The 23,642-nt window shown below is 41.2% G+C and overlaps 1 protein-coding gene across 3 annotated transcripts; it reads left to right on the forward strand.

The window, feature by feature from the left end:
- The first annotated feature begins 2,658 nt into the window (after positions 1–2,658).
- Positions 2,659–22,920, forward strand: zbtb7b (zinc finger and BTB domain containing 7B). Of its 3 annotated transcripts, none has more exons than XM_054620875.1 (4): positions 2,659–3,051; positions 4,871–4,976; positions 18,423–19,495; positions 19,639–22,920. In XM_054620875.1, the coding sequence occupies exons 2-4, from the start codon at positions 4,875–4,877 to the stop codon at positions 20,261–20,263; spliced, it is 1,800 nt and encodes a 599-aa protein (XP_054476850.1). In that variant the 5' UTR covers positions 2,659–3,051; positions 4,871–4,874; the 3' UTR covers positions 20,264–22,920. The 3 variants fall into 3 exon arrangements, with proteins under 3 accessions (XP_054476850.1, XP_054476851.1, XP_054476852.1); XM_054620876.1 differs by having other exon boundaries at positions 2,659–3,032; XM_054620877.1 differs by lacking the exon at positions 2,659–3,051 and adding an exon at positions 3,301–3,351.
- The last annotated feature ends 722 nt before the right edge of the window (positions 22,921–23,642 follow it).

Genomic DNA, 23,642 nt, shown 5'->3' on the forward strand with positions numbered 1-23,642 from the left:
CTCAGAAGATGCTGGTTGTTGTACTGTGAGTCTAACCAGGAATGTGGTAAATTGCAAATCCAACAACTTGGTGAACGAGGGGTCTTGAGAGCAGTTTCTTTAGTTTATTAGTTAGGATTTTGTCATCTTCGTTATTATCACATTTCAGTTTTTGGCATCTTTCCGTAATAGTGGAGGCCTAATAGATTAAAATATTTAAATAACACATTGCCATGAAGCTTCCCCAGTTGATTACTTACATTAAGACACTAAGATATGGCATAATCTTATTAAATGTGTGCAAGTTTTCATGAATTTCCAGAACAGAAACCTAACCATTGGACAAAGCTAGGTTCAACATTTTTGTTTTATTTTGTTAATACAGTAGAATCAAAGGTTTTTACAAAGGGCATTTGGGATATAAATCAGAAATTACTGTCAACAGGCTTTACAAAATCAATTTTTTGCCATGTTTTTAGTACTAAAATGTTTTATAAACCTACGAATGCTATATTTATGAACTGCTCAGTAAAAAAATCTTCAGAAGATAGATAGGAATGCTACGGGGAAGGTTGGTGTATGTAAGTGCTACTAAATTAGAGATTTCTGGCTCAGAGAAAACTAATCCTGAGAAAACTGCCTTTATATGTATCGATTGTAAAATTCAATAAACTTCGGGAGACACTACAGGTGAATAGGGTAAGAAAAAATACTAATCATGACTATGAAACTTCCTGAGTTTATAACCTAAAGTAAGACCTTTTTTGTTGTAACATTTTTCTGAAATGTTATGTTTATACATAAATTAGGCATTACTTAATGAATTTAGGATAAATCTACAAATACCTTAAGAAAAGGTGGAGTATGTGTATTTTGGCTGTTTTCTCTCCACTAGTGTAAAAGAAGACATGTTTTGGAAATACTCAACCCACAAATTAAAATGTTTTTGCTTGGGTGTCTCCTCTTAAGGATCCAGACATCCTGGCTGCACCGTGACCGCTAGATGGCGATGACACTTTAAAAATCATCACAGCAGGAAGACGGAGTATCTTGCACAATGGAACCTTTTATGTCTCTTAATTTTGGGTCTTTACAGTAACATGCCACATTTAAAATATGCCAACATTTAATGTGAGGAAGCGAAGCCACTGTGGGGCAAGGAGAAGAGGCTAATGGTGGCAGACCAGCCTGGATTACCAGCCATGAATAGAGGTGGGGGAATAAACAAAACTGTAATTGCTGCCCGTCATTCTGGCTCTGAAATGGACTCAGAGTGAGAGTCTTTATTCTGGGGCCGCAATGGAAACAAACTAGAGTGTCAGGGAGTTTCTTGGGCTAAAAACTGACACTTATGAGTTTTTTATTCCTTATCACACTACCGTTTTGCATTACATGGTAATAGCTACAGTTTAAACACTGGATTGATATAATCCTCAATTCATTCATCCACAACAAGACTGGAGGGTCTTTCTGCAGGTAGCTACTTGTACTTTCAAAAATGCTTTCCCAACTTGTAAAGCAGTGCAATGTCTATTCATGACCGTTTTTCAACCAACCAAAGACTTTTCAGATAGTTTCATATAAATATTTTTCACAGGCAAAAAGAGATAAAAGTATCCAGAATTTCACCAAAAAATAGGAAAAAAGTCAGACAAATAAACAGAATGTGTGAAGCATGCAGCAGCACTTATAATTTTTGTTTATTATCCATCCATCCATCTCGTGACCCCCAAGGTCGGGAACCAACGGTGTAATACAAGCTAACAGGGGGAAGCATCTACATATATGGAACATGTGGTGCACATGTAGTTGTACGTCTTTGTCTGGTAGCACAACCACAGAACAGCACAGATTTAAGGTTAGGGGGTGGTTATAGGTGGGCTGGCTGAGCTCACCGCAACATTATATATATAGACTTCCTGCACCCTCACTTCAAAACCCACCAGCACACACTCTTGGAGCTACAGTAGACGAGGACGAGATTTTTAAAAAGCGAGGTGATTCCCATACCCTAACCACTTCAAACAGGAGGCACATACGCAAGTGTTCAAAGGTACATTTTTTTCTACAATGAAATGAGGGCTGCTGTTTGGTGTCTGTGTCACTCATCTCTCGCTGGAAAAAAAAAATTAAAAAGTTCAACCATCTACTGCATTATTCTTTTCAGTGAACTATATACTTTGAATTATGTGATTCACAGATTAATCACAAGTCATTTAAAAAAAAAAAAAGTCCCTGCTGTTGCCCTTTGCTGCTTTTCACACTGGATGTGACACATCCTCTGTAAAAGTTTCATTTATCACAATAGGTTCCGTTTAACTTGAATGAAGGGCACTTCCGTCTCACCGTGGCTGCAGAGGGAATATTGCTGAGCCATGGAGAGGGATTAGAGGGGCGATAAGAAAATGAAAACGCTTTTGCATTAGACAGGTAAGCGGTGGGCAGATATCTTTCACTGCCCGCCCTACTTTGCCCACTTTTGCGCGGTGATGCCCGAAGGAGAGAGGAGGAGGAGGAGGAGCGGGGTCTCCGGACCGTCCCACCTCTCTCCTCCCTCCGCCACGGCGACAGACACCGCTTTTGGCCTATCGCGTCGGAGCCGGACCCCCTCCGTCCTCTCTCCCTCCCTCCCTCCCTCCCTCCCCTGTGCCCTGCCCACCCCGGCGGTCTCTTCTCCAGCCCTGTCAGAGCCAATCCGCGGCTGGGTGTAAAGTAGGGCAAGCCGCTTCCTGGTTCTCAGAAAGAAGGAGCTGGGAGTCGGAGTGGGCCAGCGGAGGCAGCAGACAGAGGGGGGTCATATCAGCCCAGAGAGCCGGCGGTCTGCAGAGACGCGACACGAGAGGACCCACAAGAAAAACGCTGACGCACGATCCGGCGATGATTAAAAGCTCCCGGGTGTCGAGCTGAGAACGGCAGGACCCCCGGTGGAGAAGGAGAAAAAAAGACAAGAGCAGGGAGGACTAAAAAAAGAAGAAGAAGAAGTAGGCAGGGTGGGACGGAGTAATCCAGGAAGTGTGGAGGCCGGTCAGGTGGGAGGCGACGAGTCTGAACAGGTGACACACCGGCACTCAGGTAACCGCTTCACCTGGCTGCATCCGATTTAAATGTAAATTATAGCGCACACCTTTACGTTATATGTGATGTAGGTTGAGTGACATGTCCGTTTGCCCTGACAGCGCCGGCTTGCCTAAACCTCCCTCCCTCCCTCCCTCTTCCCCGGTTCTGATCGGGGTCACGGGAGGACTAACCACGTCACGGGCACTCGCTAGGCTAACTCCTGTCGACATTCATTCCCCTTTATAATAAAGCTGGAGCGCGTTTATTTCCAGCTGGGCTTTTAAATGCACAACATGAAACGTAGGCTGTGTGGTGGTGAGTTGTTGTTGTTGTTGTTGTTGTTGTTGTTTTTGGGGTTTTTTTTGCAGCAGGTGCAGCAGCCGCTGTCTGTTACGTTTGTCCGCGTCGGCCAGGTGAGGGAGAGGGAGAGCAGGGTCGGCGGGTACATTTCTGGAGACTCTGCTGCTAATTATAGCCGAGAACACCGGCTGACATACAAAACCTAACCTGTTCTCACGCACGTTACCTGCAGCTCTCTGCTGCTCATGGGCACGCAGAGCGCGCACTGGATATGTTGGTTTTAGCCTCGTGTACCTAAATGACCTCCCTTCAGTGGTCTGTTAAATCATCATCATCATCATCATCATCATCATCCACATCCCCGTGGCGCACCCAGTGTTTTATTTTAATCCTGTCACTGTGACAATAGGATGTGTTCAGGCTGTAATGTTAGGTTAAGGCTCCTCATGGGTGGGGAGGGCTGGCATGCAAGTGGGCTTGTGTGTGTGTGAGTGTGTGTGTGTGTGTGAGTGTGTGTGTGATTACAGAGGTAGATATGTTGCTGACTCGCCCCTCTGACAGACCGGCCTAACAAGCTCAACTGGCTTGGGTTTGGTTTCCCTGTCTTGGGCACAGCCTGTTTGGTTAAATCTTTAGCCGTGCATGCAGGTAGTTAATGCCTTATGCCCTCTAGTCTCCAGTGTTGTTGGAGCTTTTTTTGTTTCGTTTTTTCGGCTCTGCTCTGGGCCTCAGAGGGGCTGACACATCGTATACAGCCTGAGCTTGTGAACGAAGGGGGGATAAGTTTTGATATCCGTTTTTCTGCTTTTTGTTTTGTTCTCTTTGTGCATGCCATCATGTGAGTGTGCCATCTAATGCTCTCTGGTGCTGGGACGACTCACCACATATGGAAGAGGCATCAGGGTTTTGAAATAAATTCTTAATGCCAGCTCTGTTCGCCCTAGCTTTGTCTGCAACATAATTAGACATCTGTGCTTCATCCCTCGTTCCTGCTGTCCTGACACGACCTCCGTCTTGCTCTGCTTTCTACACGCATGCTTCTGGTAGCTGATATCTCTCGTTTGCCCCGTGACGCTTCATCATTGTGTGTTTAGTCTGAATCTGAGACACATTCTCAACATCATTGCCTACGTTTAAAAAATGTTTCTTAGAGAACTGTGAAAATCATAACAGTACAGTACGTACAGTTTGCTATGGCTCACATTCATCTCAAAGAGCTGTGTGGGTGTGGATGTGTGTGTGTGTGTGTGTGTGTGTGTGTGTGTGGGGGGGGGGGGGCTTTCATAACCTCACTGACTGTTGGAGAACTTATTTTCTCAAGAAGTCAAAGTAGGAAGCGGTCGGTTTTTCTTTCTTTTTAACCCCAAATTACATTTTGTGTGTGTGTGTGTGTGTTCATTCATATGAACTAAATCTAACCTATTTAACAAGAGAGAAAAAAACTCATCATGCCTTTGTTCACATACCTGGTGAATGCCTGACTCAGAGATCAAATAAGGTTAATTTGTTAACACTTCTGTCACTTTTCTTTCAGGTGTATGACCTCTGCTGACCTTCGAGCAAAGGACCAAAGGGGAGGGGGACGAGCGAGGGCCAGAAGTAATCAGGCACCCATCTTCTCCTGGGTTTATGGACCGGAGGTAGGAATCACTCATCTTATATCACTATGTATGTTATACCATAAGTCCCAACATCAGCCCTTTCCTTCAAACAAGCATCAAAACTTTGGAAAGTTTTCTCAAAAGATCTTAACCGTAGACTTAAAAATGGGACATAGATAATCTTAAGGGTTTATTATCTGTCAAGCGATGCAGTTGGTTAAATTGTCACATTGAAAGGCAAAGGTGTTAATACCTGCTCCAAATGGCCACACTCGAAGTTGGCCATGCTATCAAGGGGACGACACCGATGTTATTGGTTGTACAGATGCACCCTTTTAGACTTTCACTATAACCGGTGCTTTGTTTGAATCATACTGATGTCTTAAAGATACTTTTCGGGAACCTTTCAGTGGTTATAAGCAGCTGAAACTGAATGAGGTTGGAACAAGTTCAGTGTGAAAGTATTGGGTGACTAGTCACAAAATGTGCTGTTAATCTGCTAAATCTGGAAGTATGTCAACGAGGCGGCAACCTACGGGTCTGAGTGAAAGCGAGCCCAATGTGGAAGTGCTGTAAACTTGCATTCTAAAATAGCCAGCAGGGGCCTACTCCTGTGGAAAAAAGAAGTCTGATTGTATAGAAGTCTATGAGAAAATGACCGTACTTCTCACTTGATTTATTACCTCGGTAAACATTATGAGTTTATGGTCTCAAGTGCTAGTTTCACGTCTCCTTCAATACAACATGATGCTCATTTAGTAAATTAAGATCCCATTTAAAGTCAAATAGATGATGACAAAGGGAAAGCTCTCGGGTTTGGCTACCTGGTCGTTGACAGGTCGTTGACAGGTCATTATCATGGCGCTGTTCGTCTAGGTGTTGTCCAATTCTTCAACTTTACCAAAACACTTAAATTGGTCCTAAAAGTTGTAAAATGCACTGCTAGCCAACTCCATAGTTATTTTACATGCTGTCAGTCATGTTAATGAGCCCGACACTTAGCAACTTTCATAGGAATCAACAGCAGCCCGCCTCCAACGCTGTTTCCTGTTCTGTTTATTCATCCATGATGTAAATGCTGGAAGCCCTAATTTTTTTGCTGATTTGTGACGTTTTTTCACCTTGTAGTAGCTATGTAGGGAAATGCCATCTTGTTATTTGTTAAGATGTTATTGGGGTTTTCCTTTATATTTTATAATAAGCATTTCTTACCAAACCAAAATGACCAGTGTGTTTTAACATTATCCAGTATAGAGAGGAATTTAAGAATAAAAAAATCATGAAAACGTTAGAGATTTCAGATTTAAAAACAAGTTAAATCAATTACTAAATGATACAAAATGGGCTGACTCATTTAAGTTATTGAGCTCAGCCCACCATGTTTGTGCAACACAAAGAAGAGATGTAATAATAAAAGGGCTACACTGATTTTTCTGATACGAGTCATCCAGAATGGATAAATGTATATCCATTTTATTCAGTCGGTCACACCTCAGTTTACACCACAAGCACATTGTTGTGGGGGTCAAACATCATTACACATAGTTTTTAAAAAAAAGCAGGGCTAAAGAGGAGGATCGACTTGAAAACTTAATTGTTTCTGCAACAAATATGAGCTGAATATAGTGGTCAAACTTTTGAATATTTTATAGGCAACCTGGAAGTCAACTCCTCTGTAGTTCGGGAATGATGCCAAAAGTACACTCTTGTGTTAAAGGCGGGCTTATGATATTTATAGGTTTTTGGTATGTGATATAATCACAACAATGCAACACTGCTTTTGAGAAGCTATTAAGGCGTATTGATGTTGGTGTAACAGTTTAAACCAAGACCATTTCTCCAATGCCAACAACATTAAACGCTTCTTCAGCTTCAGGCTAAAGTTATGCTGGATAATAAAAAAAAAAAACGTGCATTTAAAATGCACCTTGAGAGAATATGAATTATGATAATGAAAAAAGTGTGCGTTTTATGGACTGGCTTAAAGCTCAATTTATGATTCCTGTAAGGAATAGTGTAATTTATTAGAGATCATGAATGGATTCCAAATTAAATGGTGTGTAATTAATTAGATTATCATTATTTCACACAACTTTTTAAAAGATTTTCACTGTAACTCAAATTCTAGTTACTTCAACCGAGGAAACCTATGGCTATAAAAATAAAAATGTATTATAATTCCAGGTTTAAGAAACTAAAACTGGACCACAAGGAATTCATATTTCTGATATTCCTCTCTTCAAATATCTGACTTGCTGAGAAAACTGTACCCTAAAATAATTATTTTTCACTAACTGCTCTAAAGAATATTCTAGACCATTGAAGTCTTTAATGTGAATGTGATACATATTATTTACTACAGTATAAAGAGCATCTCCAACCTCACTTATTGCATTAATTTAAGCATTTTTAACGCAATCTGCCTTTGTACCGACGATCATCGATCATCAACATGGAAATGTCTCTTCTGCTAAACTATATTTCAAAATACTTAAAACACAAATTTAAAGTCTATAAATTATAGAGTATAATGCTGTGGTGTGCAATCCTCTCTTTGAATGACTTTTAAGCGTAAAAAAAAAGGATTATATGATGCATAATAATCCAATAATTATCATTGACACTCGTATTTCGTTTGAGTCTAGTTTCTAGTCTGTTTCTATGTGCGGTGGGCATGTTAGTGTGACATATCATGTGACCTTGGCTTTGCTACACTGGTGACAACCATGTGTCCGTGATCTGGTGGGTAGGGGGAAGTGACATTGAGTGGTCTGTCAGGCGAGGCCCACACACACACACACACACACACACACACACACACACACACACACACACACACACACACACACACACACACACACACACACACACACACAAACACTTCCAACACATGCATACATACACACATATACAAACATGCATGCACACAGTTCCAGGAAATGCTTTAATTTAGGGCATGTGAGCCCATATAAATTCCCCCTTTTCATACACGGTTCTTTCAGTTTCATGCAAACCGACTGAGTGGGAGGAAGGTGGGAAGAGAGAGACTGATTGGGGGAGGCGGAATAGGAGCTGAAAGAAGTAAATGCTTCTATCTTTGACCCTAATATTTGTAGGTGTATCACCCTTTTTCTCAGGCTTTTTATCTACCTTTCAACAACCTTTATTCTGAAAAAAACCTCTATTCCCTACTCTTACTTTGTTCATGCAACAAACCAGGAGACATTTCACCTCTGCAATCGAGTGGCGTTTCATCCAATGCAAGAAATGGGGCTTTGTGGGGCTGATGATTTCACTGTTGTAACTTTTTAGTTTTAGCATTGTGAGTCACATTTATTTTAAAATGTGCATAATCTATGACCATATCCATTTGCCCTCAGCACAAATGGCGCGTTTTCTCCATATATAGCAGTTGTTTCCGCACATTGAGGCATTAATGTCACAGGGGTGACTACAATGTGTCCGTAATCCAGTCTGCTGCTATTACAGTTGAGTCTTGCCCCCACTCGATCTGTGTCAATAGAGGAAGTTATGTATCTGCCATTTCCTCTTTTCAGTCATGAGTTTCTGTAGCATTTGACAGCCCTCCCTCGCTCTCGACCACCAGCCTCGCATCCCACGCCACACAGCGCTAACCAATCACCAGGTGGCCGTGACTCTTCTTCTTCTTCTTCTTCTTCTTCTTGTAAAGAGTCAGAGAAGAGAGAAAAAACAGGCTTGAGAAAAAAAAGCTATAGACCGAAGGAGTGATCATGATTCAGCTCTTCTAGTAAGAGTGCAATTCTTTCTGTACACATTGAGCGGGCGGTTATCATAAATAGGTACAGTGAGACAACACTTCAGGGAAAGTGAGAATAAACACCCAAACATCAGCAGGCAAAGGGAGTCATTGCTCTTGCAACTGACCCCTTTCATGTGCGATGTTCAAGGGGGAACTCCAGCAGCAAACGGAGGCCTGTATTCCAAAAAGGCTGTGTAGCATCCCTTTTTGGAATAATAAAGTCACTTTTGTTTTGTTAATATTAAAGAAAAGAAAAGAAAAACACAATTTTTGTTGTTGCAGGAAGGAGAGATCACATATTTTGAAACTCTTTCGTTGGACCAATCTGGACCAAATATTTATCAAACATCCATCATTCAGAGGGTGAAATAGAGAATCAGGATTTCTATGAGACGTCCATCTGGAAGAGAAGTTATCAGTTAGTTTAACCTCATGTCTGTCGTTCTGTTTGCACTAACGCAACTGTCTGGTTCTTGACTTTTTCTGACACCACAGCAGTGGATGATGCAGTTGTGCACTAGTCTTAAGTTATTGTGAAGTTGTGACATAATTCATGGACTTTAGTTACAGTAAAAACAAACCGTCTCCTCCCCTCCCTACCACGCCGGCAAGCTGATTTATCAGGAAGGTGACACATCTTTCACTCATGTCCTCCGATTGTCTTTTTTACTTCTCTCTGCTTCTGCATATCTTTATGTTTAATTTTTGTTTCTGCTTTTTCCTTTCTTAGTCTCTGTCAGAGCTGTTTCTCTATGTGTCACTATATCTTCCATTTATCTCTCCATCTGTTCTAGTGCTCGACCATCTTTACTGAGACACAGGAAGAGGAAACTGATCAGGATCTGTTAGTTTTGCGACATTTCTCTCTCTCTGTCGCTCTCTGTGTGTGTGTGTGTGTGTGTGTGTGTGTGTGTGTGTGTGTGTGTGTGTGTGTGTGTGTGTGTGTGTGTGTGTGTGTGTGTGTGTGTGTGTGTGTGTGTGTGTGTGTGTGTGTGTGTGTGTGTGTGTGTGTGTGTGTGTGTGTGTGTGTGTGTGTGTGTGTGTGTGTCCAGTGCTTTTGCAATATCTTCCTCTTAAGCGGGAGGTATTCTGTGTAGGAGAGCAGCAGTTGTTGAGACCCTCCCAGTGATGTGGCAACCTAAGACACATGCACAGAAAAAATATTATATATTATAAAAATAAATAAGACGTTAATCTAAATGTGTATCAACTGCTATATTTAAACTAAAAAGCTCAGTTCAAAAACTGACTCTCTTGTGTTCTGCAGCCAACGTTCACTCATTTGTGTTGCTATGATTTTCTTTATTAATTTTTTGCATGAATATATTCTCAGGCGGTGGAGTTGACTTAAATACACATTGAGAAACTGTAAACATCACACAATGGTAACACATAATTTACCCATCAGCCCACCACCCAAACTGAGGGGTAAATAATATCAAAAAGAAATAAAACCTACAGAGAGTTGTATCTTAGAAACATCTCCACATTCACCCACACAGGCACAGGAGTACACGCACAGTAATCTACGCATCCACATGAATTCATTCATAGATTTGGAGTGTCTCTTTAGACTCTTTTTTTTCCTCAAGCTGCTTTATTATTCTAACTGTTTAGGTTTGTAGATTTAGTTCTGAAGTCATTTTTCCATCAGCAGTTTAGTTAGACTACATTGTTTTTGTTACATATTTTGTAAAGTGACATTATAAGTGTCACAAACTACTTTAAAGCACTTAGTAATTATAGCACTATTAAAATTATGTTGAATCATATTGTCAGTTGTTCTTGTTCAGTTTCAACTGTAAACATAGATGCACAAATGTAAACATTTGTTTAAATCTGATGCTACTTACAATGTTTCTTCACAGTTTATGGGTGTATGTTCATGTGAAACTCATTTATCTAAAATGGCAACAGATCAGATTATGAAAAACGTAATTTAATTTTAAATTAATTGAAAAATATATGAAAGTATCTTAAAAATGATTAACTTTTCAAGTACTTACATAACACACAATTACATCCTTAACATGGCCTCTAATATCGCCCTACATATGCAGAAAAAAGTATGTTAAAGGGACAGTGCAGCTAAATATTTCATTGTTTTGTTTCAGGTGTCTATTGGGCAAGAAGCAGAATGTTACTTCTCTGCGACTATTTTTAGTTTCATAGCTTCACACAATTTGTAAAACAAGACAATTAGAAATGTATTTAAAAATACAAATTGCATATTTTTTTTTTCTAATGGTTAGCGCATTTTGAAGGAGTCTGATATGGGCCCTGATAGAAAGTCTGACTGAACAGTGACTTTCTAGTCGTGAATGAACAATTCTTACTGTATCTAATATAAATATGACTCAAAGAATCTTTAAAAAAATAATGCAATCATGAAATGTATATACAAAACTTTAACTTTGTCTCCTTTCCATGTAAATTGTCTGGGTAAAATGACTTTGGATCATGATTTTGACCTGTCTGTGAAACTCGCGTTTGGCAACGCTAATGATAGAGGTGGCTTCTATCACATCTCTCCCTCAGACATATGCACACACACACACGTCCCCCCACAAACACACACACACCTGCAAGGACTCTTGCTACTTCCTGTGACTGCGCTACTGGTTTTATCTCCCAGTCGTCATGTCACTGCTTCTCTCCCTTCTCTTTTTCTGTCTCCCCCCTTCCTCTCCCCTTGTAACTTTACTCTGTCGCCTCTTGTTTCATGTCTCCTCGCTAACACAGATTGTTCGAGGCCGGGACTAGATTTTCCTGTCTTAACCTCCCCTCTTCTCTGCTTTATCTCTCAGAGTATCTCTCTACACCCACTCCCCTCTCACTCACTCTCATGTGTTTCTCCTCCCCCATACCTCCCTTTTCTTGTGTGATTTCTAAGAACATGTGTGTTTTTAGAAAACATACCCCCCTCATGTTCCTTTTGTTGTCTCTTCTCAAATCTTTTCCTCTTTCCAACCTCAGATTTGTTTCTTTTCCTGCTCCTGCTCTTTCATACTTTTGTGGTGGCAAACAGGGCAGAAATGTTACATATTACACTAATTTAAGAAAAAAATACTGAAAATGTAAAGTCTCTTCAGAATAAAAACGTATAAAAATAATACATTGTATAAAAATAACAAAACAGTGGGCAAATAATCACTTGTGGATGAGTCCTACTCAGTGTATTTATAAAAAACTTCAAACCTGGAGCCTAGTGGTTAGAATCACCAGGACACGTGTTTAATTTTAGTTGTAATATCTTTGTTTAAAAAATCAATAAATTAGAGATTGATGGTACAGTATATAGGGTTGCACATAGACCAGGGTAATAAATGAATTTAATCTATATATATTTTTGTAGTATTTGGCACAGGATCGAGTAGTGATTAATTACAATATAATATTCTTGTTCTCTGCTGTCATTAAACCTTAAAGTTGAGTAGAATTACTACCAAGTTGTCATCTCTCATAAAGCCCCAATATTTGTCCCAAAAAATACACTTCTAAATTGAGGCATTTATTTAACATTATGGTTAGAATTGATACCCTTACAAAGAGTTCATTTCTTATTTACTTAAGCTTCAGGTTAGAAGTTGGTCAATACGACGGGACAGAGCGTATATGTGCACCCAAATGTCTCGTCCCGTGTTTGGACAAACTGATAATCCTCACTTTGGTGTTCAGGTCTGGCATGCAAACTGGCTGCTGTTGTAGCTCGCAGTGGAGAGTTTGTGGTGTGTGAGGGTGAGGGGATAAGGGCCTCTGCTCTGCCAGCCAAATTAATAATGTAATGTGCTCTTGGAACTAAGACCACAATGTGTGCATGCGTACACACACACGCGCACACACACACACCATATAATGTCCCAGTTACTGTTAGGACAGAGGAGGGCTTGGTTGCAGGGTCCTCGTGAATAAAAGACTGAACTTGTGCTAAGTAACATACGCCCACTGGACTTCTCCTTTTTTTATCTTTACATTCCTCTTCATGTCCTGTCATAGCAGGGTGCAATCATTCCAATTATCATGATGGCGTCTCAAGTCTGGTCTTTGACAAATTCAAATGCAGATTCAAATTCTGCCGGGTTGCATCTGTTTTTATATCTCCTGGTGGGATGCAAATGTTCAGTCCGGAGGGCACTGTTGGGACACAGAACGGGTGGAGCTTGTGTTTTATCTCCTGGCAGAGACAAGCTGCTTTATAAGAAGACCTGGATGTGTCGGCTTGTGTATATTCTGGTGTAGTTTTGGAGTATTGGTTGCTTAAACGTGAACGTTTTGCCCTCAGATAGTCCTGTGAGTGTGCTCTGTTGAGCAGCTTTGGTTTGGCAGACGTGTGCACTCTCACATCTCTTCTAATCCCCCCCGTTTCCTCCTCCCCTACTCTTCCTCAGAGAAGGTGTCCCAGCACCACACTCTCTACCCCAAATAAGTGAGGTGTAAAGAGGGGGGAAACTTTTCTTTCTTAACCCTTAAACTAAGTCTGTCAAACAGAAGAACAGTGGTGAGAGGAAGACGAGTGTGTGGAGATACGGTATGAGCTTGCATCTTACTTTCCATGTGTTTGATCGCTTACTTGTTTTTCTGGCACAGTGGTAGTTCAGCATCATAATTTGTTATGTTGTGGTTATGAATAACTTCTCAAAGAGTGGGTTTTATCTGAAATGAAAGCATTTGTGTTTAATTTGCTGCACAGAATGGACAAGTGATCCGTATTTGTGAGCATGTTACTGTAAAATAAATTAAAAAAAATTATGATTTGGAGCTCCTACAATGTTTAGTAATCTATCTCCATGCATTAACATTTTGGACATAAAAACACAAAATATTGTTGCTAAATTTGGTTACATCTGCTTTTATAATTTTAACTCTTATTACCTTTCACATCCAAATTAATACTTTACTTTGTTAAACTCTAAGAATTATCCATAAACTTTGTTATTTAAGTACTGCGAGTACTGAGAAAGCTGTCACAACACATGCAACCAACCATACGAGCTCACATTAACCAACACACACACACACAGCCACACAGTCACAAACACACACACATGTACAGGCACTTTGGAAAACATCTGACATCAGAATTCATAAAAGCATTTATCCTTCTCCCTCTCAGCCGCAGTTTTCTGTGAATAGTATAAAGTCATATTTTCCCCCTTTAGTACTGGGGCCTGATATAATTGAGGTAGACTGGGAAAACTTACAGCGGAAAATAAGACCCATAAAAATAACACTAACAGTTCTAGTTCCAGTCATCACACACTGAGCGCGAGCAGAGGGATTTCATGATATAGACGATTCGTACTAAAACCTGCTTTTATACTGAAGAATAAATCTTTGTGTGCAGGTTTGGTCAATCCTGCTGCTGTAATTTTCCTAGCCTCCAAACAAATTTGTGTCAAATGTGTTACAGTGAGTCGTGGATGTGGACAGTTATGGTGGCTTTAAGTTTCCATTTCCTCGTCAGTAAAAAACAATCCTCGATAGATTCTCCTCTAAATGTTGTTACTTTTACAGTCCAGTCGTACAACTAAGTTGTTTCTTTAGGTTTGTGACACTTGACCTGACGGTTACATAAAGACAATATAATAGAAAATATCCAGATGTTATCGTAATTTTTTTAATTAAGCAACGAATACATCCTTGTTATTAAGAGAGAGGAAGAGTGTGCACATAATGAAAGCGAGGGATGAGGAAACCGTAGAATAGCAGAGGAGGTGAATTTCTCCACTGTCGACAAAAGGAGTAGGAGTTGAGAACAAAAAAACAAAGAAAGAGAAGAGCCACTAGTTGAAAGGATAATATCTTAACATCTGAAGCGTTAAATGCATTAGTGATAAAATGGCAGATTTACTTGAGATAAAATACTTGTTTTAAGTGAGTTTTTTTTGTGGTATGTTTTGGAAAGATGAACAATTTATTGAAATTACACACCTAAAGGCAAAACAGCATTATCAGTTGTTTAGTTGTCTAATAAACATGAATGAACTTAACAGTAATTATGTTTTATGATCATTGTTTAATATATGGGCTTTTTAATTAACATTAATTTATTTGAAAGACAAAATGTGTTTGTGGTATCTGCCTGCGGACTGTTTTAACATTAGTTACTATGTGTTGGAAGATTCAGCAACTTTTGCAGACATGTCCTTGGTTCGCAACAAAAAAACAGAAACATGGTGACAACGAAGGAGAAGAGGGTGTGTGTGTGTGTGTGTGTGTGTGTGTGTATGTGTATGTCGTCGTGTCTCAGTATTAAGTGACTCACTGACAGACAGAAAATTGATGGGAATCATTGCAACTTCTTTGCAATCTTATTATTTTCCGAACACGCCTGTGTTCTAAGGAATATGCCTAAAATAACAAGCTCGCACCACCAACCACCCATGATGCTTTTTTTTTTTTTTCTCTCCCCTGCGCCGGAAATTTAACGTGCGTCGTCGTGTGCTCCTCCTGAAACCCCTTTGTGTGCACTTGTCTGCACTGCTTTGCTTGAGATTTTTGTTTTTTGTGTTTTAGTGACTTTTCGCTCATTGAGGAGATTTCAGAAATTGGGCAAAACATCATATATTGTGTATTTATGCACATAATGATTATCAGCAACCATGCTCTTTTCCTGTGGAAGCATTTAAACAATGATTACCTTTGATGGTGCTCCTTAGATGTGACATTCAAGTCTGATATCGTGTCTACTTACACTGAGACAAACTGTACGCATGCAAGGTCGAGGGATGCTTTTACACTTTGTCCTACAGAGGCTTAGATGGTGACTTTCCAATGGGCTTTTATACCTCGTGATGCTTTTTTCCATCATGTTATTATAAATCTGTGTATTATGCTGGGTTGAAACTAACAATTCATCTACACGTTATTTTATCTGTTAACTATTTATCCATAAAATCTCAGCAAATAGTGAAAAATTCCTCATCTCAACTTTCTTAAGCATTGGGGGACATCTTGTTCTCTCTAACCCACTATCCAAAATCCAAAGATATTCAGTTTACAATCATTTAAGACAGATGAAGACATAATACTCTCATTTGCTAATCTGGAACCAGAGAATGTAAGGAGTCTTTGCTTGAAAAACGGCTTAGATTATTGCTCTAATAGCAAATTGGTTAGTGTAGATGGGATAACGTGAAAATGCAAAAAGAAAAAAAAAGTGTCAGTGTCTGCAAGAGACAAAGCAAGCACATGCCCCTTAACTTCCTCACTCTTCTGTATCAGCGGCTGCAGCAACACATGCCGTCCTTGTGGCCTCAAGTTGTAGAGATAACTCTTGTAAAACTGCTTTGGCTTGAATAATAACAGAAAATATCTGTTCTAGAGAGCGTGGTGTTTTTTTTATTTATTATAAAGAGCACCCAGTGATATTTAGCACGCCCATGTGACAAAGGAAGAGCTTTTTGCACCAGTTTGTCTCTGAAGTACGATGCAATATGGTTTAACTCTCATATTGCACCTACCTGAATGTTTGTTCCTGGGTGTAACATGACTCATAATGCCAATATGATTTTGGTTCTTACATGATTGTTCGACTTTGACACTCTGTGAGTTGACTAAAAAAATATTGGTATTTCTGAGGTGCTTTGGTGGTTTCCTTCCTGTCAAACCCGTTCAATTAATGTGTTTGGTCTTAAGCCTGAAGGTTATTTATTCTACATCATCCACAGTCTTGCCATGACTTTAGATAAACTCATCCTGATCTACCTTCTGGCCTCTTTCTGAACAGGGAGAGGTCGACGGGGACATGGTGTTTATCGGAAAGTGTTCGGAAAAACGGGCCGTTGGGTTTTGGGCGAGAGGGGGGCGCGTAGGCGACCTGGGGGGGAGGGGTATCTCTGAATCTGCCTTCGTCACTATGAACCCTCTTTTGATACAACAGGAAGGAGATTGAGTGAAAGACTGTGTGCGAAAAAGGTAGACATCCCCAAGGATGAACGCTTTACCCCGACTTCTGACACAGAGATCAGACCTTTAAGTTAAACATCTGAGGGTTGAAGGAACTAGGAAAGAAAAGTGGTTTTCAAAGACAGCAGAGGGAGAGGAGTTGTAAAGCGTCGAAAGATGGATGCCATGAGACCCACGCTGCCTCGTCTTCGGCTGACTGTGCCTATGCCCATGAAGACGGAGAAGGTAGGCTGAACATTTGGGTACTTTAGCTCGACTGTGGATGAGAAAAGGAACACTTGGGAGGTTTGTTAACGAGTTACGCATTGGGAAGGATAAAAAAAAAAAAAAGTGTTGGCAAAATTCGTGGGAGGTAATCATTTAACTGACTGTACTTTTAGACATTTTTTGGGTTGAAAGGGTGGAGTTCATTTATACAAGTATGTGTTATGATCATCACAGAACAGGTTAAATGTAACAATAGTGGGAGGGGGAGCCTCAGATTGGCACGCAATGTGTGTGGTTGTACTTGTGTGTGTGTGTGTGTGTGTGTGTATTTAATAAGGTGTGTTTTGGAGCAGGTTAGTCAGGTGGATGTACCGTCGTTGTGCAGAGCCCTCTGGGCACCGTGTGAACGCTGTTATTGGGTGGCCAGGGGGCTGCCAGTTGCTATGGGAGGGAGATGAAGGGCAGGGAGGGGGAATCTGGAGGGTGAGTTGTTTGTGGAAAATCTGGTCTGCTCAGGTGTGTGAGAGAGATATATTGTTGAGCAGGAACAGTGTGGACAGGGTGAGGTGTGAGCTTAGGGAGTCAAAGAAGAGAGTTGTTGGGTCTTATTACCAACAGACCTTGTTATGTCTCGCAAAGAGAAATAAAGAAAGTTATTGTCCTTATTTGACTTGCACGATATTACACCTTCAACCCAACACTCATACTTCGCAGTCGACAAATTTGCTGGTAAAGATCTTTTTATTGAGTTAAAAAAAAGATTAAAATAACTAAAATATAGTAATTGTGTAAGTGTCGTACTTTTATACCAGTCCTCATAAAGATCGTAATTCTTATCTTGCTGTTTCTTCCTTCCTCATTCTTTTCTCTGGTACTCCCCCCTTTCACCCACAGCCTGTCACTTCCTCCCTGTCCCTCGCTTGATTTTCTTTCTTCTCTCTGTCTCCTCCAGGTATTTTAATCGAACAGCTAATGCTATAAAGGTTTCACACGGGACTTAACCTACTGCCCTTTGGCTACAGCACATACCCACATTGCATAATCCTGCATCCTTTCCACGTCATTCTTATCGATCATTCGGTTTTAAATCTCTCTCTCTCTCTGCTCTTATGATTATTTCTTCTTCTTCTTGCTGTTATGTTTTGCCGCTCCTGCTGACTCCGTCATCTCCATCGCATTCGTCCTCCGGTGCCCCAACCCCCATCTCAATGGTCAAAATCACCGCCTCCTGATTTAGTAATCTGGAGAGAAAGTACGGAGGGGTGGGGAGGGTAGGATAAGGGGGCAGAGTTGTTGCTAAGCCCGGTTTAAATTGTCCTTCACGTGAAAGGAACTCCTTGTGTCAGTCACGCTACGGGAGATTTACCTTTCGGTACTTTTTGGGTCTATGCTTGGCTCTCTGAAAGAGGAAGAAGAAGGGTACTATTTTAAAAGTTAGAAACGGCAAAGATAGAATGAAATGGATGATAGAATTCATTGGAAAAGATTGTATTTGTTTTTATGTGACCGGTACAAATCTGTCAAATTTTCTCCATTTGCTCAGACTTCAGTCCCTCCATTAACCTAATCTTCCTTTTTCTTTCACGTAGGTGGCAATGTCTCCAGGAGAGGACGGTCTGATTGGGATCCCCTTCCCGGAGCACAGCAACGAGCTCTTGTCCCACCTAAATGACCAGAGACGGACAGGCCTTCTGTGTGACCTCACTCTGACATCTCGCGGGGCGCGCTACCCAACTCACCGCTCAGTCATGGCCGCCGTTAGCCTCTACTTCCGCGGGCTGTTCGGGGCGGAGGAAGGGGGCGGCGAGGGCGGAGGAGGTTGTTTCAGCGTGTGCCAGCTCGACTGTGTGGCGCCCGACGCCCTGGACGCCCTGCTGGAGTTCGCCTACACGGCCACTCTGACCATCCCCAGCTCGGGGATGAGAGATGTGCTGCGAGGGGCTCAGCTTCTGGGCATCCAGTGTGTGGCCGACGCGTGCAGAGACATCCTGGGGGAGACGGTGGAGGGGGAGGCATCAGAGGAGCAGAGAGTCCAAAACACAGCTACTGAGAGGATGGCGGGGGGAGAGAGCAGGGTGGAGCGAGGGTCTCGAAGAAAAATGGACAAAAAGAAGATGAGAAGATTTGGGTCAAATCACATCAACTCCTCAGCTTTGAACCCACCACCTGCTTCTCCCGTCTCACATCCTTCACCTGCATCCGACAGCTTCCGCTCGCTGCCGTCTACTCAGCCGCCCAGCCCCGAACAGGAGGAGCTTCGCGTCAAATCCAAGCAGAACGGAGATGGCAGGGCGATCAGAAAGCTGGAGAAAGGGGCCCCGCTAAATGGAGGGCTCCTTCACTGGCAGCATGAGCGCCCACATATAGCCCACCCACCCCTTGTCCCGCCATTGAATGACAAGCTGTCAGAGGACGAGGACATGGAGGGTTTTGGTGATGACGGCATGCTGATGGAAAGCACCTCCGTACCTACCTCTGCAGCTGATCGCGGTGCAGCAGCCTCGGCAGCGGGAGGTGGGAGGAAGAGGAAGTCTCAGACGCCCCAGCAGTGCCCTGTTTGTCAGAAGATCATTCATGGAGCAGGAAAACTGCCCCGACACATGAGGACGCACACTGGAGAGAAGCCCTTCCAGTGCTCTGCCTGCGGAGTCCGCTTCACTCGGTACATGAACCTCTCACATATAAAATGCACAAAGAAAACGGTTTGATGTATTGTGGCCTGATTTCATCTTTTATTCTTGTTTGTCAGTTTCCCTTTCCTGCCACTTCATTCTTCATCTTCCCTTTTTTTTCCCCCCACATTAGGAACGATAAGTTGAAGATCCACATGAGGAAACACACAGGCGAGCGTCCTTACCCCTGCCCGCACTGCCCTGCCCGGTTCCTCCACTCGTACGACCTAAAGAACCACCTGTCCCTCCACAGCGGGGCGAGGCCCTTTGAGTGCCCGCTCTGCCACAAGGCCTTCGCCCGAGAGGACCACCTCCAGCGTCACCGCAAGGGACACAGCTGCCTGGAGCTGCGCACACGTCGACCCAGACGTGGGGCTGAGTTTGAGGAGGATGGGAGAGGGGATGAAGGTGGGATGGAGCCGTCCAACCCTCTGGAGGCTCTGTCTTTACAGGCCCACCCCTCTGCGTTCTTCCCTCACACGGTGCTGGACGTCGGGAGTGGATCCGGTGTCGGCCCCCCGCTGATGTTTCCAGGTGACGTCGAGAGGGAGCGATCTCTCGCCCTTCAGGCTTTGGCTCAACTTGGGCCTCACAGGCACGCCGGCTATCCTGAGCTCTTCCTGCGAGGTCTGGAGCTGCGAGGGGGCCGAGAGGCGGAGGGAGAAGATCCAGGAGGAACCCCCTCGCCGGCTGCACAGCGTGACCGATGGGCTGATGAAGAGGAAATTGGAGATGATGAAGTGGAGGAAGAGGAATAGTAAAAAAAAAAAAAAAGAGGGTGTGCGTGTGTGCATATGTGTGCGTGTCTGTGTGGTTAAGCATCCACAGTAAAAAAAAAAATGATCTCACTCAGGTGGCTGGACTAATGACCTGCTGCTCCCACATAGCGAGCGCTTACAAAATAAAAACTACTAAATGATATTAAAAGAAAAAAAATGGAAAACGGGTTTTCTTAGATATTTTAAATGTTTGTCTTCTGGCTCTTGGCGTTTTTATTTCATTTGTCTTTTAGATTATATTTCTCGTTTGCTGTTTAATTTGATGTATTTCTGTTTTGAGCTGTTTGGTTGCTGGGATGCTTTTCACTATGCAAACTAAAATCCAGAGCTGCGACATGAAGGGAATTTTGAAGATGTTAGATTTTAGTTACAACATAAATGTATTGATTCAGGTGCAATTCAGAAGTCATATCACCAAGATGAGTTTGTGCGCCCGCTGTCCTCTGGTGGTTATCAGTGGAAATGCAGTGTAATTAATCAAACTCACCCTGTACATTGAAAGCAATAATGTTCGTTGTGTCTTTTCTTGTTAGAAGTAATCTCTGCTTTGATTTGGTGCTTAAACCAAAGATTTTTTAGTTGAACTGTTTTCTTAAATCCTAAGTTAACAGGAGAGGAGAGAGTGGAATTGTAGCCAATGTTGTTTGAAGAGAAGACTCTTACCAACTGTTTTGAAAGCTATGAGAAAGAATCTGCTTCCATGTTTGAGTGTTTCAGAGCCGTAGAGCTCTGTGTTAAATGCCTGACCAAAAGAGACAAAGTCTGGGTCAATGAGTTGATGTCGATTATGTTGAAGACAATTCTTCTTTTCCCAAAGGCTGTGGATATCAGTCTTCCAATTGCACTCATTTAGGTTCCTTGTTTGGAAAAAAAAAAGAAAAAAATAGAAAAGGTGCAAAAAGGTGAGGGACTGAATGAGATGGCGCCCCCCTTTTTTCTGTACTTATTTATTTATTGTTATTTATTATGGTTCTTCTGCTGAAACTCTTGTTGAGACCAAATCCAAGGATGGGACACAGATCACAAGTCTTACAAAAAAGCTGCATTGCGCTAAAGATTTTGACTCAACATCTCCATGTAACTTTACCACCTTTTTTATGGGCTGCTTGTCTTCTTTTGGCGATTCTTCCTCGAATGCATTCTTTGCACATTAAACCCTGTCAGGTACTGCAATAATACAGGCACATTCCATCCTACGGGGTTAAGGGAAGGGAACAGAGCAAAGAAGAAGTCAGGGGGTTTAAAACCTTTTGATGTAACTGGAACACAAAATGACTTTGATGTTTGACATTTTCAGCACGCTTTTCTGTTTTTAACTTAACATGTATAGAACTGTACAACATGTTAACATGGCAGGTCTTATAGATCGGCCACCGCTGTGTCTAATGGAGCCATTATCCTTTGAGTTAATCTATCTTTGACCAAAAACCTTTTTAGTTTTGTCATGCTTTCCCCAGACCAGTACATTAAGGCCTTTTGCAGGGTGGGATGCAATCGTTAATGGCTTTAAACAACGACAAGTTGTCTTTTTTATTTCCAAACCCATGCTGTCAGAACATGCTGTAGCAGTGGTCTGGCTTTGTGTGCACTATCTGCCCCTTGTTGTGTAGCAAATCTTTTTTTTTGTAGTTTCTTTTTTTTTTTTGCACTATGAGATTTGAGAGCTTCAAGCCTTTTTATCTGACCTTCCATATCTAGTCCATTAACTCACTCGATAACATTTAAGATTGTGATTGAAACACTTCTTTAAAACCTGCATACATTGAATACTCTTCCTCCTGCATAATAGTACAGGGTTAATAGTCAATATGATATATATTGGGATGAAGTTGCCTTAGTTCTTGGTTTTTTTTGTGCTGCAACTACTCTCAGGAAATCTTGAGCAATGCACTAAGTGATTATACAAAATATTAAATGGGAAGCAATTGTTTGGTGCTGTCAGGTGATTGACACTCTTCATGCAAATATAAGGCCGGTAATTTAAAAATCAGAATCAGAAATGATTTATTGCCAAGTGTGTTTGCACATACAAGACATTTGACTTAACAATAAACAAAATACAATCCTAAAAAAACATTATGAAGACAAGAATTATGAAGACAAGAATATGGAAATGCACGATAGAATATGAAAAACAAACAAATACAGAAGAATATGTTGAAATATGTATATTATTGAAGTATCTGTAATCCTTGTATGTGCAAACATGCGTGGCAAAAAACATTTAAGAAAATAAGATTTTGTAGATTTCTTATCATTGGACAGTTGATGAACAAATTAATTAAACCGAAATATAAACAGGGAAATAATAGGCATGACAGTAAACTACTGGCCTTACTGGAACTAGTCCTACTGGAATGGCAGTATGACAGTTGGTTCATGAAGGGTGTAGGTGCTCCCGGTGGGAGCTTTGTGAATGAATGAGGGTGAACTGATGCCAGCTGTGAAGTGTGTGTATCTATGTGAGCTGTTTGTTTTCTTGGCTTTGGTGAAGGGACTTGGGGTCCGGTCTGTGTAGAGACCCCGCTATCAGGGATACATTTTTGTCTTTCCGTTTTAGTGGAACAATCTCAGAGATATGAATTCATTTTCCCATCATTTGTTTCAGTTAATGTAAAGAAAATAAATAAACATATCTAAGCTTGATCTTTCAATGTTTCTGTTATTGATTTATATTAAAAAACAACTCTTTAAGAGCTTTAGTAAAAAGTTGTTAATTTGGTAATTAAAGAGTTGTGACAAACATGTGAGTAGGACATTTTACAGTTGACTTGTGCTCTCTGGTGGACAAACTAGTAACTTTTATATTTATATATATATATATATATATATATATATATATATATATATATATATATATATATATGACTCTTTGAAGCAGATGTTCTTTAAAATAAACTGGGCTTTATATACATCTCTATATATGCTAGCCCCCCTTGAAAGTAGAATACATATTATTTTAGTTCAACCCATCTTAAAATACCCCCTAGTTATTTGTTATGCTCACTTCCACCACTTTCTTTATCTTAAACACACAGACTGCGTTCCAAATTGCATACATTTTGTTTTCACTTTTAGTACATACTGCAACTGTCCTAAAAAATGACTTACTGTTGCTTGCAGTATGCATTCAATTGGGAAATACAACTTTTTCATAACATGGCACAATGAACTTGACCCTCCTCTTCATGCATCCGCTGCACAGAGGACTGAGGGTCAGAATAACCAGAAAAGCATGCTGGCTTGCAAACTGCATACTGGTATTCAAATTATTCTTCTGGCATACTAAATAGTATTATTTCTAATTACCTACTAGTCTCAACTTGATCATCTCCAATAATAGAAAAATGACAATGGA

The sequence above is a fragment of the Anoplopoma fimbria genome, chromosome 20 (genome assembly GCF_027596085.1).
Source record: "Anoplopoma fimbria isolate UVic2021 breed Golden Eagle Sablefish chromosome 20, Afim_UVic_2022, whole genome shotgun sequence".
NCBI classification, from domain to species: Eukaryota; Metazoa; Chordata; class Actinopteri; order Perciformes; family Anoplopomatidae; genus Anoplopoma; species Anoplopoma fimbria.